Consider the following 17,833-nt stretch of genomic DNA (forward strand, 5'->3'; position numbering starts at 1 on the left):
AGTGCCTCTTGAAACGTATTTAATCGTGGTAAATCTGAGGAYGAATTGAAGACCCGCATTTTCAAAAACATAATGAATAAAAGTGTAAATTCACATCCCATCTACAAATTTAAGGTCTACAATTAGCAGAGAAAATGGATTTGTTAGGCCTATGTCATTGAGGTGGATGATTTTATTACACATCTTATGCATAGATTGTCTCAATCGTTTGTTTTTCAGTGCGAGTATCCTACTGTACAGTATATGCTAGGCAGGTCTATTAGGTTAACCTAAGATTAGGATTAGGGAGAGATAATGAGGAGACCATGTGTCACTAATGAACACATACACCTTTGAACAACCTCAATTCTATTGAAGAAATTATCCAGTTTATTTGAATGCATAAAGAGGCCGGTGAGCACTTCTTCCATTCACATGTCCCGGACTGGTTGGGGATAATAACCGCCATAGCCCTCCAAATCAGGTATTTTGATTGGTCGGAGTCATCATCCGAAGGCCTCTATATTTGAGTTGTCTGATGTAAATGCGCCCTGCCTTATAGTACTCTCCACTCCCATGCACTGAACAAAAGCGGCACGGACATACTAGACTATAGCAGGACCATGCGAAAGAAGGCGCTTATGAGAGCGAATACAGATAGATAGCCTACAATATTTTAAAATGACTTATTCATAAAACGGTGTGAAKAGTTGTATTATCTACTAACTGAATGTTGGATCTGCCCTATTTTGCGTAAACGTGCTTCCTGAGTTTAGGGTATAGGCTATAGAGATAGGCGACGTTGGCGCAGCATCATGGTGGCTGGCGAGTTGGTACAGGAGCATCTGCGACGTGACAACGCACCTGACGAAATAGACATCTCATGCAAGAGCTCGGTGCATAACGGGGCAGTCCCAATAGGGGATCAGTACACCGATCTAACGAATGGATCGGCACATCTGACAGAACTGGACTCGAAGGCGTTGGAACAAGAGATCCCTCCAGGTGAGAAGCAGGCTATGCTTCCTGGAGAGGAAAAATGTATCGAAACGAAACTCTATTGGAGAAGATTCGCCGTTTTAGCTGTGTTCAGCTTTTACTCCCTCGTCAACGCATTTCAATGGATCCAGTACAGCATCATCACCAACATTTTTACCCACTTCTACAATGTATCCAGCGACAAGATCGACTGGCTGTCAATTGTATACATGGTCGCGTATGTGCCTTTGATCTTCCCGGCAACATGGTTACTGGATAAAAAAGGACTGAAACTGACAGCCCTTATGGGCGCGGGTTTGAACTGCGTCGGTGCCTGGGTGAAATGCGCCAGCGTCCGGCCAGATCTGTTCGGTGTGACAATGACCGGACAGATAATATGTTCCATAGCCCAAGTCTTCATTCTCGGGCTGCCCTCTAAGATTGCATCAGTGTGGTTTGGCCCGAAGGAGGTGTCTACTGCATGTGCCACTGCCGTGCTGGGTAACCAGGTGCGTGTGTATTGAGTCATGATATGGGTGGCACCTATTGAATCCTTTAGCCTAATCATATTGTAAACTGTAGGCCTGCATGCTTATGATGTACATGTTTATGCTGCTGTATAAAAATAACCATAACCATTTATTTCTGTATTTTGATGGAATATGTGACATTGATGTAATGGTCTGATCCCTTTCTAGCTGGGCACTGCCATTGGCTTCCTGCTTCCACCTGTTCTGGTCCCCAACACTGTGGAAGACATAGAGCTGATGGGACACAACATCAGCGTTATGTTTTATGGGACGGCTGTAGTCTCCACTGCTTTCTTCATCTTGACTGTAATTGGTAAGTAAGTTGACACAAGCCTCATCATGCCATCTGGAATGGTGTTGTGCAGAAATGCATCCGATGGATAGCACATCATTTAGTCCAGGGCTCTCCAACCCTGTTCCTGGAGAGCTACCGTCCTGTGGGTTTTCATCCCAAACCTAATCTAGCACACCTGATTCTAATAATTAGCTGGTTGATAAGCTAGTTATAGCTGGGGTTGGAGCAAAAACCTACAGRAGGGTAGCTCTCCAGGAACAGGGTTGGAGAACCCTGATTTAGTCACTGTAGTAACTAACTCCATAGGGCCAGACGACTGCATTTACAATGCCTTCAGAAAGTATTCATACCCCTTGACTTATTCCACATTTTGTTGTGTTACAGCTTGAATTCAAAATGGATTTAATCAAAAAAAATTGCTCACCCATCTACACACTATACCCCATAATGACAAAGTGAAAACATGTTTTAAAATATTTTGCAAATTTATTGAAATTGAAATACAGAAGTATCGAATTTACATAAGTATTCACACCCCGGCCTACTGAGTGGCGCAGTGGTCTAAGGTACTGCACCGCAGTGCTAGCTGTGCCACTAGAGATTCTGGGTTCGAGTCCAGGCTCTGTCGCAGCCGGCCGCGACCGGGAGACCCATAGGGTGGCGCACAATTGGGCAGGGATGTCCTTGTCCCATCGCGCACTAGACTCCTGTGGTGGGCTGGGCACAGTGCACGCYGACACGGTTGCCAAGTGTGCGGTGTTTCCTCCGACACATTGGTGCGGCTGGCTTCTGGGTTAAGTGGGCATTGTGTCAAGAGGCAGTACGGCTTGGTTGGGTTGTGTTTTGGAGGACGCATGGCTCTCGACCGTCTTCTCTCCCGAGTATGACTTATCACACAAGTCAGAGTTATACATAAACTAAGTCTTTAGTAGTGAGAGCTTTGCAATAGCAATGGCTGGTCGACGAATCACCGTCTCTGATGATTCGTTGAAAAGCGGCGAGACAAAAGTACAAAGGTCTTTTATAGCCAAGATCCACCACCTAGTCGACATAACAAACCAGAGATGTTTTGAACGGGTCACAAGGTGAGACTTTTAAAATGAGAAAGGAGTATCCCGTAGCCAGATAGAATTCGCTATAAATTATCGTTCATCTTGGTCCCTAAGACGAGGCTCCAATTTCATTCCTGGTACTTCATAGCACAAAACCACCAACTCATCCAATGGCATAACTCAATTGTCAACTCTAGATACTCCCATCTCAAGTAAAAGCCCTTCTTGACCCCACTCCTGGACAAGCTCACTGAGGGGAGTGAGCCTCTAGGTCATACACTAACATGCTGACCAGACCGGACACATCGCGTGCGCGAGCGTCGCAAAATACATTTAGAAATCCATATTATTCAATTATTGCACACACACCGCTCACGCGTGCCAACGAGCGTCTGCGATGCCAAGGGCTAAAATAGAACTCCTTTCTATTTCTGATGCAGATCGCGCAGCAAGTCCTGCCTCTCCCATCTCCTCATTGGTTTATAGAAGCAGGTACCCACGTGCCATCTCCTCATTGGTTAAACCCACGTGGGTGATTGAAAGACGAACTGTGTTGCCGGTCGGTGTAGTAATACTATGAAAGTTTGGATGCCGATCACCATATAAGTTCAAAGATGAAAAAGCCTGGAAGGAGGAGAGATGACTAGAAACGATTCGGTTGGCCGTTTTATGTGTCGATTAATTGTCGGAGTAGAGGTCCTTGTGCATTTCAGGTAAAATAACAACTCAATGTTCATATCCCAGGACAAATTAGCTAGCAACAGCAAGCTAGCTAAATAGGACAAATTAGCTAGCAAGTGCAAGCTAACTAGCTAAATTTCCATACATGTTTAATGCTTTTCGACCTGTCCCCAAATTAATGTAATTGGTTCAGAGTTTGTTTGATATTTTAACCTGCGTGTCGTGATCGCGTTTGGTGTGGGGGGACAAAATAAATGTATGCACGATAGCGCACGCGCACAGCCGGTTTGGGTTCCGTGTAACCCAGGATAAGTGCAACATCAGAGATGACATACAATGGTTCCAGACCATACACATCCCACACTGCCAAAGGAGGGAGTGACTGGTGCACAGACATTGTGGACACAAGTAATTGGTTCCTCATTAATCACGCCATCCCTTCACATGGTTTAAGAATAGGTAGACACATTCACATATGAAGACAATGTTCTCTCCTGTTGTTTTCCCTTTCTGATATTCTGCATAGCACCAGGGACATGTGAAAGATAAGCCTGACCTCTCCCCTCTCTGGGCCCCAGGTGACTGAGCCCGAGCTGATGGAAGAAGTGCAACTGCCAACACCAGAGTCCGAAGGGATACATTCTAATAACAAGTATATCACATAAGTATATTATGCAGATAAGACATCTTAATTATCTATGTTACACAACTAATTCTGATTCTTCCACCACACAACCTATTGCTCGATCTCCCGGAAGACGTTACTAGCCTTTTCCCTGCCTGTACTGTTGCCTTTTTGGACCCCCTGTGTATGACCTTCTGCCTGCCCCTGGACCCAGCCACCTGCCTCCTCCTGTGGTCCTTTGCAATAAACACCTGCTGCGCCCTGCGCTTGAAACCAGCTCTCTGTTTCCCATCGTGTTCATTACAGAATACCTCACCAAAAACGACAGATGGATTCAGCGGAGCTGCAGCTACATCTAGCCCGACAGGAGGAACGAATCGATGAACTCTGCGACCTCCATCAGTCCAYTCCTGCTTCACCGATATCAGGTGCCACAGCCTCCTCTCGTTCATCTCCCCCTCCATATCCATGCCTAATAAATACGACGGCTCCCCAGGGAAATGTCAAGGATTCCTCATGCAATGTAACCGGTACATAGACCATCACGCCGCTGACTTCACCTCTGACAAAGACAGGGTGGACTTCGTCATCTCCCTACTCACAGGCACAGCTCTGGATTGGGTCACAGCCCTGTGGGCCGCTCAAAGTTCTGATCTGTCCTCTGAATCACGTTTCCACGCCCTCTTCAAGGAGGTGTTCGACCATTCAGTTTCAGGTCGTCACACCGGGAACCTGTTATGTGAGCTGCAACAGGGCCGTCGCTTCACCACTGAGTATGCCCTTGAGTTCCGCACCATGGCTGCCGGCAGTGGATGGAGTGAACCAGCTTTCCTTACAGTCTACCGGAGGGGTCTTAATCGGAAGTTACAGACCGAACTGGCCTGCAGAGGAGATTTAACTGACCTAAACCAATACATCCATATCCATTGGCAACTTACTGGTGGACTGCAGACCTATACAGTTGCCCATGGCCTGCGAGTCTTCCACGCCCTTCTCTCGTCCACCATGGTCCAATAGCCCCGAACCCATGCAACTCGGCCGCGCCCCTCTCACGCCTGCCGAGAGACATCGGAGGTTACGTGAAAACCTGTGCCTCTATTGTGGAGAGAGTAACCACCTACTCAATAGCTGTCCGATTCGCCCCCCACGAGGGGGTGACCACAACCCCTCCACTTCTGCCCAGGTAAGCACCTCTACGTTTTTGAATATTACCAAAAGGCAGTTTGGTATCCTGGCTCTTCTTTCTGCTAATGGGGTCACTCAGTTTGTGGWGGGACTAGTGGACTCGGGGAGCAACAGGTAATTTCATTGACGAACAATTGGCACAACAGTTATGAGTCAAACTAATCCCTGTTAATCCTCCCTTTAGGATTAATGCGCTGGACAGACAACCTCTCGGCACTGGTCTTGTGACTCGCATGACCGAAAGTATCATTCTTCAGATTGGCCTCCTTCACTCTGACGTCATTCAGTTAATGGTGTTGCCTTCGCCTAAGGAACCCCTCATCCTCGGTCACCCCTGGCTAAGCCTTCACAACCCTGCCAGCGGCAAGGGGAACTGCTGTCATGGTCTCCCACCTGTTTTAAGAACTGCTTCAGTCTACCTTGTCGAGCCACCTCTATAGAAGGATCGGAGTCTGCCATTCCAACCCACATCCCACCTGTATATGCCCAGTTCCTGAGTGTCTTCAGCAAGAAAAAGGCATCCATTCTGCCCCCTCATTGCCCGGAGGACTGCGCGAATCGACCTCCTTCCTGGGACTTCGCCCCCTAAGGGTCGGATCTACCCCTTGTCCATCCCAGAGAATGAGGCGATAGACACCTATATAGAAGAGGCCCTCAACATGGGATTCATCCGTCCATCCACATCTCCGGCTGCATCCCGTTTCTTTTTTGTGAAAAAAGGATGGTAGTCTCCGTCCCTGCATAGATTACCGACCCCTCACTGACCTTACCATCAAGAATCACTTCCCGATGATTTCTGGCCGCACTAGAACAAGTTGGACAGGCTACCATCTACTCCAAACTGGACTTACGTAGTGCTTACAACCTGGGCCGTATCCGAAGTGGGGATGAGTGGAAGAAGGCGTTCATCACCGCTATGGGTCACTACAAATACCTGGTTATGCCCTACGGTCTCACCAATGCTCCCACAGTCCTCCGGTCCTTTTATGAATGAAGTTTTCCAGGACATGATCAACCAGTTCCTCATCGTGTACATTGACAATATCTTGTTCTACTCTCACTCCATTGCAGAACACATACAGCATGTGCAACTGGTCCTCCAACGGCTACAGGACTACCAACTTAATGTCAAGGCTGAGAAGAGCACCTTTAACGTTACTATGGTAACCTTCCTAGGGTTCGTGTTGACACCAGAAGGGGTCAACATGGACGAAGGCAAAGTCACGTCCGTGCTTAACTGGCCCAAACCTACCACCGTAAAGGAACTACAACGTTTCCTAGGATTCTCCAACTACTACCGCCGGTTCATCCGAAACTGCAGCAGCACAACCGCTCCTCTCTCAGCTCTCACCAGTCAAAAACCTGTACCCTCCAATGGACCGACACCGCCCTTACTGCATTTGAGACCTTGAAACGCCTCTTTACCTCAGCACCCATCCTTAGGCAGCCAGATCCTACCCTTCCTTTTGTTCTGGAGGTTGATGCATCCGAGGTCGGCGTAGGAGCGGTTCTCTCTCAGCGGGTAGGGACACCTCCCAAATTACACCCATGTGGCTTCTTTTCCAATAAACTGTCACCCACTGAGAGGAACTATGATGTGGGGAACCAAGAGCTCCTCGCCATTAAGCTGGCTATTGAAGAGTGGCGCCACTGGTTAGAGGGAGCTTATCACCCATTCCTTGTCCTTACCGACCACCGCAATTTGGAGTACTTAAGAAGTGCTAAGAGGCTCAACTCCAGACATGCTCGCTGGGCACTCTTCTTCACCCGATTCAACTTCACCTTCTGCCCGGCAAGAAAAATGTGAAGGGTGATTCCTTATCCGTCTATTTGACTCCCGTTCCTCTAACCCAGCTCCCTGCTTCCATCTTGTGTCGTGGGACGCATACAGTGGGAAAGCCAATCAGCCGTCCAAGAGGCCCTACGCCACGACCCAGCACCTCCCGACACCCCTGCAGGCGAGACTTACTTTCTGGCGTCTGTCAGACCCCAACTAACGCAGTGGTGCCATACCTCACTGAGTTCTGGCCATCACAGGATCACCCGGACCACGGAGCTACTGACACGCAAGTTCTGGTGGTCATCCCTAACAGCAGATGTCTGAGATTACGTTCTTTGTTGTCCCGTCTGTGCATGGGAAAAGAGCCCTTGCCAACTACCTACCAGTAAGCTCGAGCCTTTACCTGCACCACACAGACCATGGTCCCACATCGCCATGGATTTCCTCATGAATCTGCCAGACTCTTTGGGCTTCACGACTGTTTTAGTTGTAGTAGACCGGTTCTCCAAGATGTGCCGACTCATCCCCCTTCCACATCTACCTAATGCCATGGAAATGGCCGAGTGCATGTTCCACAGGTGTTTCGTCTGTATGGGATCCCGGAAGACATCATGTCGGATCGGGGACCCCAGTTCATCTCTAAGGTGCCATCCCCAAACCAACGGGCAGACGGAACGCCTGAATCAGGAAATGGGGAAGTACCTTTGCCAACACTGCACCCACCAACCACACGAGTGGAGTCGCTATCTAGCCTGGCCCGAATACGCACAGAACTCCCTGGTGCATTTCTCACTCCTTTTCAGTGTGTCATCGGATACCAACCCCCCGTGTTCCCATGGGAGACAGAGCCCGCAACTGTGCCTGCCATCGATGAGGGGTTTCGACGGAGTGAGCAGGTTTGGGAGACCGCACATTGGCACCTCCGTCAAGCTTCCTTCTCCTAGAAACGGTTCATTGACCGACATTGCCGACCTACTCCACTCTTATCACACACTATTTAGTTCAGTTCTTTGCACCCCATCATTGTGAGGTATTGTTTGTTTTGTGACACACTTCTATTCGGAGCTCCGTTTGTCCCGTAATTTACTCCTCCCGTGTATGATAGTTTTTGCCTGCCTCACTAACGACGCCTTTTACCTATTCCCTGCCTGTACTTTAGCCTATCGGATTTCCTGTTATCAACCTATTGCTTGATCTCCCGGACGACGTTACTAGCCTTTTCCCTGCCTGTACTGTTGCCTTTTTGGACCCCCTGTGGATGACCTGCCTGCCCCTGGACCCAGCCACCTGCCTCCTCCTGTGGTCCTTTTATTAATTTCTAAAATGTTCTACATACAAAATTACACTTTCACATTATGGGGTATTGTGTCTAGATCAGTGACACAAAAATCTAAATGTAATCAATTTAAATTCAGACTGTAACACAACAAAATGTGGAAAAATTCAAGGGGTGTGAATACTTTCTGAAGGCACTGTAGATTTTCTATAGGCTACGCATTCCATACAACCATGCAAATATACCACAGTAAATCCAACCCAGTATCACAGATTATTGTGAAATAGACACAAATTACTTATTGGACATTTTTGACAGGCACAAGAAAATGTGTAATTTTCTGTGTGCAGTACAACATTTTGTATACAGTGAATTTCAATCACAGATAAAGACAGTAGGTTACTTAAGACAGAAACGATAGGAAGGAGGTTGGTCATTGAGGATGGGTGGGCATATAATGCGAACGTCTCGTCTAGCAACCCCTAGCCGAGCTATAACGTTAGCCGTCTAGCTAACGTTAGCCACCTAGATAAAGTTAGCCACAACAAATTGGAATTCGTTTAATGTACACGAATGCATTATGAAGAAAGAAATACACACAAAATGCACTGTGAAGAAAATTGTGTAATACATACAAAGTGTGCCTGTCACGAATTTCGAGTAAGTAATTTGTGTTTATTTCACAATAAGCTGTGATAGTGTTTTGCAAAATCAGGAATGAGTCATTACAGTCATAAGCTACTGAGTGCATTTGAAGCAAGAAACAAATACCTGGCCATTATGTTGTAAAGCTGTAGTGTTAGTGTTGACTATGTCTCTTCTCTCCTAGTCATGAAAGACAGACCCTCACTACCTCCCAGCCAAGCTCAGGCTGTCCTGCCTGACTGTGCTCCTGAAGACTACTCCTACAGACAGTCCATCATCAACCTGTTCAAGAACAAACCTTTYATCCTACTGCTCATCAGTTATGGTGAGACACCAGACTTACCATAATCTTACCTTATTTTGCTCCTTATGTTGTTGCTACACTTACTATAACCATGTTATTTCCACTGTAACACAAAGCTTAATGTTATGGTGAGACACCTGACTAATTGCCAGGTCTGTGCTTTAGCAAACTCATCTGTTGGGTTTGTTATCACGCCAAACGTGTTTTTACATGACAAATAAAGTTGGAGGATTTGGCCGAAGCACATACAGATCTGGGGCCAGGCCAGTTATCCTGAGTGCGGACCAGAGTCTCTTGTTATTGCATTCTGTTCATTCACTGATTATTTGCTGGGGATATTTGTTCCATTATGAGATCCATCTGTCTTTAACCCCATGCACCCCAAGGCAGACTGACTGCCCAGTGCTCAGTACAGTTATGTATGTTTCTTGGATTTGACCTCTAGAGAGTTTCTTTTGTTGGTGTTCAGTAATTTTCATGGTTTTGTGTGTACTACATAGATTCTTGGAATTGATATCACTATGTCGGGATGAAACATTGAAAGAAATCTATTTTTTCCCCCATTTTCTATTAGGTATCATGACTGGTTCTTTCTACTCTGTGTCAACACTTCTCAATCAGATGATTATGGCTTGTTACGAGGTAAGTGGAGTACAAAAGATGCGTGTTTCAATGACTGAAAATGAAGATGATTTGATAAGTTGATTTACTACATGCATAGCTAGATCAAACACAAGCTCTTGAACAGGACAGTAGTAAAGACTTTAGGGAAAAGGCTTTCTCTGTAAACAGATRGAGTTAAATGAGAGTGGAAACCATGACAGGGCACGAATCCATTGTCTCCCGCTTTGAAGTTCATTATCCGCTTTTTACGCATGCCTGCTACCCATGGAGGAGAGAGTCAATCAGGGTTGGCTAAAAGACTGAAAGACAAGCAACTTTCTGTGAACTCTAGTAGCAGCCTTCTCTCACTTTAACATGTCAGATGACATAAACATCACTTTCCCACCAGACTTTCCATAAATCCCTGAACCGTACCCCCTAAACCGATACATCATGTACAGTACCAGTCAAAAGTTTGGACACACCTACTTTTTCTTTATTTTTACTATTTTCTACATTGTAGAATAATAGTGGAGACATCAAAACTATGAAATAACACATATGGAATCAAACAAGGTTTAAACAAATCTAAATATATTTTATATTTGAGATTCTTCAAAGTAGCCACCCTTTGCCTTGATGACATCTTTGCAGACTCTTGGCATTCTCTCAACCAGTTTCATGAGGTAGTCACCTGGAATGCATTTCAATTAACAGGTGTGCCATGTTAAAAGTACATTTGTGGAATTTCTTTCCTTTTAAATGCGTTTGAGCCAATCAGGGTGTGTTGTGACACGGTAGGGGTGTTATACGGTAGATATTATTTGGTAAAAGACCAGGTCCATATTATGGCAAGAACAGCTCAAATAAGCAAAGAGAAACACAAGTCCATCATTACTTTAAGACATGAGGTCAATCCGGAAAATTTCAAGAACTTTTAAAGTTTCTTCAAGTGCAGTCGCAAAAGCCATCAAGCGCTATGATGAAACTGTCTCTCATGAGGAACGCCACAGGAAAGGAAGACCCAGAGTTACCTCTGCTGCAGAGTATAAGTTCATTAGAGTTACTAGCCTCAGAAAATTGCAGCCCAAATAAATGCTTCACAGAGTTCAAGTAACAGACACATCTCGACATCAACTGTTCAGAGGAGACTGCATGAATCAGGCCTTCATGGTCGAATTGCTGCAAAGAAACCACTACTGAAAGACACCAATAAGAAAAAGAGACTTGCTTGGGCCAAGAAACATGAGCAATGGACATTAGACCGGTGGAAATCTATCCTTTGGTCTGATGAGACCAAATGTAAGATTTCTGGTTCCAACCACTGTGTCTTTGTGAGATTCAGAGTAGGTGAACGGATGATCTTCGCATGTGGGGTTCCCACTAAGAAGGATGGAGGAGGAGGTGTGATGGTGTGGGGGGGCTTTGCTGGTGACACTGTGATTTATTTAGAATTGTAGGCACACTTAAACAGCATGCCTACCACAGCATTCTGCAGCGATACACCATCCCATCTGGTTTGCAGTTTGTGGGACTATCATTTGTTTTTCAACAGGACAATGACCCAACACACATCCAGGCTGTGTAAGGGCTATTTGACCAAGAAGGAGAGTGATGGAGAGCTGCATGAGATGCCCTGGCCTCCACAATCACCCGACCTCAGCGGTTTGGGATGAGTTGGAGTGAAGGAAAAGCATCCAACAAGTCGGCATATGTGGGAACTCCTTCAAGACTGTTGGAAAAGCATTCCAGATGAAGCYGGTTGAGAGAATTCCAAGAGTGTGCAAAGCTGTAATCAAGGCAACGGGTGGCTACTCTGTATACCACCCCTACCTTGTCACAACACAACTGATTGGCTCAAATGAATTAAGAAGGAAAGAAATTCCACAAATGTACTTTTAACAAGGCACACCTGTTAATTGAAAAGCATTCTAGGTGACTACCTCATGAAGCTGTTTGAGAGAATGCCAAGAGTGTGCAAAGCTGTCATCAAGGCAAAGGGTGGCTACTTTGAAGAATCTCAAATATAGAATATATTTTAATTTGTTTAACACTTTTTTAACACTTACTGCATGATTCCATATGTGTTATTTCATAGTTTTGCTATAATAGTAAAGAAATAGTAAAAAAATAAAGAAAAAAATAGTAAAAAAATTAAGAAAACCCTTGAATGGTACTGTATGTAAGGTCATACATGCATCCAGACCATATTGTGTCTGGAGTCCTCATGAGCCTCAAGTTTTAACTAAATGCTCTTAGCCATGGGTCTTCATGTGAATATRATAGTGTGGCACATGTCCCTTGAAAAGCCTGCTTTACCCTACACTAACATTAACCTCCTCACCCCAGAACCAAGAACTGAATGCAGGCAGGATTGGTCTCACCCTTGTGGTGGCTGGAATGGTGGGCTCCATCATCTGTGGACTGTGGCTGGATCACACCAAAACCTACAAGTAGGTATCAGTGACATTTACAGTAAGCTATAAAGTAATTAATAATAAAGTAAACTTATTTAGGCTATGTAATTCCCTGAGACATAGAGAATGATGAAGGTGGGAGTAATATTGTACATTTTCCCTGCCCATGGTACCTCCCTATTGCCTCTTTAGTTGTGAAACTCTCGGTATTGAATGTATCCACTTGTATTTACATAAATGTTCTGTCCTGTGATTGTTCTTCAGAATGACCACTTTGTTTGTCTACATCCTGTCCTTCATTGGTATGCTGGTGTTCACCTTCACTCTGGACCTCAACAGTATCTACCTGGTGTTCTTCACTGCCGGCGTGCTGGGGTATGGCTGGAGATAACCTCTCTGTTGGAACTAGATAAAAAAAGACTGTCTAGCATCATCATTGAGAGACGCTTCTCATTTGTGTAACTGACATCTTTGTAACCGGAAAGGATCCTGTAACCACAAAGGAAATGGTTTCCTATCAGATTGTAAAGAATTTATTGAAATGATAATTATGAAGTAAAATAGTAATGATAGCCCATGTTGCACATTGTGTCTACATGACAAGGTAGTGAACCGTAGGGTGTCATTCAGGACATTTCAAATGCAAGCCTCTTATTTTATTTTCCATGCCATGGTCTAATGACCTTTTGGACATCAGCTTCTCGTTATCTTGTATGCTCTGAAGGTAAACAGTCACTCATGCAATGTCTCTATTATTTATGTATTGTTCAGGGGCGGACTGGAACCAGAAATCTRCTCTGGCATTTCTAACACACCGGCCCATTTTATTCCTTGAGGCCCCCATTATTAGCCAGATAATGAGAATTTTGTGCAAAAAAATCTAAACTGGACAGGCCCACTGGGCTAAAAATGGACCCTGCCAATCTGGCTTTTTCCAGAAATACCATATGGCCAGTCTGGCCCTGGTTATGTTCAACAATTATCAACGTCAAGGGCATCAAGATAAAGCAGTGTGTTTTCCCTGAGGGCAGGCATGGTTCACTGATATGATATTGTTATTCTGTAGGTTCTTCATGACTGGTTACCTGCCGCTTGGATTTGAATTTGGGGTTGAAATTACGTATCCTGAATCGGAAGGGACATCTTCTGGTCTTCTTAATGCATTTGCACAGGTAAGCGTCAGACACATGATCATCTAAACAATCATGAATATTTTTTTTTCTTGTTTGTGGAACCATGCTCAACTGCCTCCAGTGATATTTTCAGGCAAATACTTTTGGGTATTCCCGTGCACCACAGCGTGTGTCCTCCCCTCAATAGTGTATTATGTAATATTTGCCTACCCACACAAAGTCTGCATAGTACATTTACTTTCTATTCTAGCTCTTCATAAAATTATTTAGCTTCTTTGCCAAGTGGGCGTCTGAGAAGTTTTTTGTTTGGTGATCTGTTTTGTTAGTCACTATAAACTTGTATACACTCTTGGGGAAAAAAAGGTGCTATCTAAAACCAATAATGGTTCTTCGGCTGTCCACATAGAAAAACCCTTTTAAGAACCCTTTTTGGTTCCAGGTAGAACTCTTTTGGGTTTCATGTGGAACCTCCTCCACAGAAGGTTCTACATGTAACCCAAAATAGTTGTACTTGGGACTAAAAATGGTTCTCCTATGGGGACAGCTGAAGAACCCCTTTGGAACTCTTTTTTCTAAGAGTGTACCCTTGAGGCACTACAGGTGTATAGTGCGTTGCTCACCTCCTATGTCTCCTTCCTCCCTCAGATCTTTGGGATTATTTTCACGTTGATCCAGGGAAGACTAACAACAGACTACAACCCCCTGGCTGGGAACCTGTTCCTCTGTGTCTGGATCTTCCTGGGCATCTTTCTCACAGGTTGGTTGGCTCTCTGGTCTGTTCTGATCTGTTCTGTGGAGTGTGGGTGTCTTTCATATGATCCACCTTCTGCTATGAAAACTGATACAGGCTGATAAAATACAATGCAATACTATGTAGGCTACACCACAACGTTGTATGTTTATATATTTTTTGATGAGGCTCTCTTAATTACTTTCACTTGTTTATTTCAGCCTTAATAAAATCAGAACTGAGAAGAAACAACGTCAATATGGGCATGGACCACAGAAATCTTCAAGCAGTAAGTCACATTCTGTCCATTTACCTCAGAGAGAGATGTTCTATTTTACTTTTCTTTCTCCTGAAAGGTCAGCCTCCTCTTAATCACTTTTCCTTGAATGACGCAGATGTCAGGTCACTCGTCTGTTTGTTCTTTCACATTGACAGCCATTGTGAAAGCTGTCTCATATCTCATGAGATCCCCAACATCAAGGGCCGGGCAAACCTCAAATGACAGAAAAGTCCTGCAGTGTCTCAGCCACTGACCTCTGCTGGGCTCATCTAATGTGCATTTTTATCATGTCGAGAGCTGCGTGCTGGGCAAAGCAAATTAATCATTTAATACATTTGTTTTCCATGGATTATTTGGAATAGTCTTCAGGCAGTCACTAGACAAAAGATGTATAGTAGTAGTCATGTTGCATATCTATTGAAAAGATTTATAGTTTTATAGTTCCCAGGAACATTGCTGACGTCAGTATAGGGCGTCTGAAAACTTGTGCTGTAGGATGTTGTTATGGGATACTAGAATACCATTTATCACTGTGATTATGTACCCCACTATGTTGGTTTAATATACAGTGATTGGCTGATAACATTGTTACAACTTGTTACTTGAGTGATGAGAAGACTCTTTGTCTCATGAAAGGAGAATAGAATACTTTAATTAAAGATATATTTCTCTCTGCTGTCTCAGGTCCCTACCGAGTGCCCTTCAGACAAGCCAACCAATGGCGTCAAGATGGAAACTTCAGTCAGCTTTTCCCATGAGACCTCACTTTAATCCAAAAAGGACAGGGGGGTCAGGTCGCTCAACAGTACTGAACATTTCAGAGGCCTACATTCAACAACATTTACTGAGGTTACTTGAMATCTCCTTTTCTTTGGATTGTATACTGTAATGTGTTATAATGTTTGTACTGTAGTGGTTTTAGCCAAGCCATGATTTGTTTATACATAGGTAAACTATAAGCACCTAAATACACCTTTTAACTTCCAATAGTCCTCTCCTTCTTTTGCTTGATGAACCCCTTCTGTCTCTACAATTGTCATCATCGCTGGTTCATAAAGTGCTGCTTATTTAAACTTATTTAAGGCATTATACAAAACCAAAAGGGACATATAATGTAGGATCTCTGACCTGCCTTAGCCTGTGAGGAAGAACATTGTTGTCATTATGGTGATGTTATTATTGTGATGCTGCATTATTTTAATTGCATGACAATGCAGTTTAACAGTGCCAGTTTTGTTCTCTACGACATGTCAGCCATTCATACAAATATGGACCAAATATGACGCACTAAGATGCACAATGCATATGACAAATGTGCAACATGCACAATCTACATTTCAGTGTATTACTTACATGCATGCTTTTGAAAGTGTTAAAATGTTGACAACTTTGTTGAATACATGGCACAGATAACAGTTCTGCCGAGATAGGTAGCTAATGGTATAGCAGCGCCACCCAGAGGGATTCTGTGGAAATACTAAGGAAGCTGAGTGGATGATGAAGCACAAACAGSAGYGATAATGACTGCAGCGTTACAATTAAAATAGCTCCAAACCTTCACAGTGGATTATATAGCTCAAACTGTGGCTATAAAGACTATGCACAGTAGGTGGTCTAGTAGTTAGAGTGTTGGGACGGTAACCGGATCAAATCCCTGAATTGACAAGGTAAAAATCTGTTGTTCTGCTCCTCAGTAAAACAGTTAATCCTCGGGTGCCAAAAACTTGGATTTTGATCAAGGCAGCCCCCCCGCACCTCTTTGATTCATAGGGGTTGGGTTAAAAGCAGAAGATACATTTCAGTTTAATACATTCAGTTGGACAACTGACTAGGCATTTCCCAGCACATCTCTAAACCGCTATATTTTGGCTCTTGTATTTCCTTTGTTTTAACGGGAATAAGTAATATCATCCCATCAATAATCAGAAGATCCAACCCATAGGCGTTTCTGCTATCTCAAAAACAATTTAATGTTTTTAAATGGTTGCTTCCTGCAGGATATGTCCAAATTAGTGCTTATAATTATGAATATTAGCGTATCAAATGTTATTATTTAGCTTCTTATGACCGTAGAAAAATACATTTATTTGGTTGACAGATGTATTCCTCTCTTTTCTAGCGTTTTATGTAGTTCTGAATAATGATGAAGTAACATTTCTCTATTAACATTCATAACATTTCCTTGCTTTTTTCTAAATTTGATAGTTCACTAATACCAATGTGGTTATAATTKTTTCAATTATTTATTCATCTTTATTTCAATGTATTGCATTTACCAAGACCATTGAATTGAATCATTGTTCCCAACTGAAAATGAGTACATCCGCACCTTGAACTATACTTACAGTATTGTTCAATACAACATATGGCTTTGACACACCACTGTCTAAAGTCTCGACAGCCTGATTTATAATTTCGCAAAGTAATCCACAGTCAATGCCAACACTGTTACAATGCAGCTGCTATAGAATGTGTCTCCTGCACAATCCCTTCAAGGTGCCCCAGAGTGTACTGTAAAAATTAGGTTTTAGTTTTGCCTCTGTAGTTTGTCTTTGGGCTTTTGTCGGTGGTAAGGAGTCGCACGTGTACTTRCTTATCTGCAGATAATGTACTGTGGCAATCAAAACATAAAACACAGTGTAAACAATACAATAAAATGATTTTTAGCTCAGCTACTATAGTCAGTGGATGTTGTAATTCTGTATATGTTTTATTAATTGTAGTCATGAGGTGTCACAGAAGACTTTTAGCTAATGACCTAGATATTGTAATAATAGTGCCCTGATGTGGTGACCAATACATTTTCATAAGCATATGGTGTATTCTAATAATGTTTTGTGACAGTATTCTAAGTGATTGAAATGCTAGCATTTAGGTTTTCCCAATACTGGAAAACGTGTAGAGAAAGTTAGACCAATAGAGTTGGAATATGCGTTTGGCTGACATTGTCCAGAAGAGGGCGTATTTGGCAAACTAACCTGTTACTGGAGTGCTTATTCTCATATTTCTAAATGAGTAACCTTGATATCCCACTAGGGAAATTTGATAAATAAATGACATTTATTTGCCATCTGCATTAATAATTTGGCCCTTGATAATCTTGGACAATATGTAAACATGTACATTGCTTGCTGAAAGAAGCCAATATCATTTTCTAAATAGCCACTGACCATTTCACGTCAGACACCACTTGTTAAATTGAATCGGGTGAAGTTTTTACATTGTTCACTGTTATAATAACAGTATAATTTAAAAAATATTGACCAAAACAATACCGGGCGTTGATAAAAAATATCCCATTTGTTGCAAATTTCACTTGTTGACGCCCTCATCCGCAATC

General features: G+C 43.5%; 1 protein-coding gene across 1 annotated transcript; it reads left to right on the forward strand.

The window, feature by feature from the left end:
- The first annotated feature begins 41 nt into the window (after positions 1-41).
- Positions 42-17,171, forward strand: flvcr1 (FLVCR choline and heme transporter 1). The gene is made up of 10 exons (XM_023973864.3): positions 42-1,466; positions 1,656-1,800; positions 9,211-9,351; positions 9,905-9,972; positions 12,283-12,386; positions 12,615-12,725; positions 13,417-13,522; positions 14,129-14,240; positions 14,435-14,502; positions 15,178-17,171. Exons 1-10 carry the CDS (start codon positions 795-797, stop codon positions 15,262-15,264), a joined length of 1,614 nt encoding a protein of 537 aa, XP_023829632.1. The 5' UTR covers positions 42-794; the 3' UTR covers positions 15,265-17,171.
- The last annotated feature ends 662 nt before the right edge of the window (positions 17,172-17,833 follow it).

This window comes from Salvelinus sp. IW2-2015, linkage group LG28 (assembly GCF_002910315.2).
Source record: "Salvelinus sp. IW2-2015 linkage group LG28, ASM291031v2, whole genome shotgun sequence".
NCBI lineage: Eukaryota > Metazoa > Chordata > Actinopteri > Salmoniformes > Salmonidae > Salvelinus > Salvelinus sp. IW2-2015.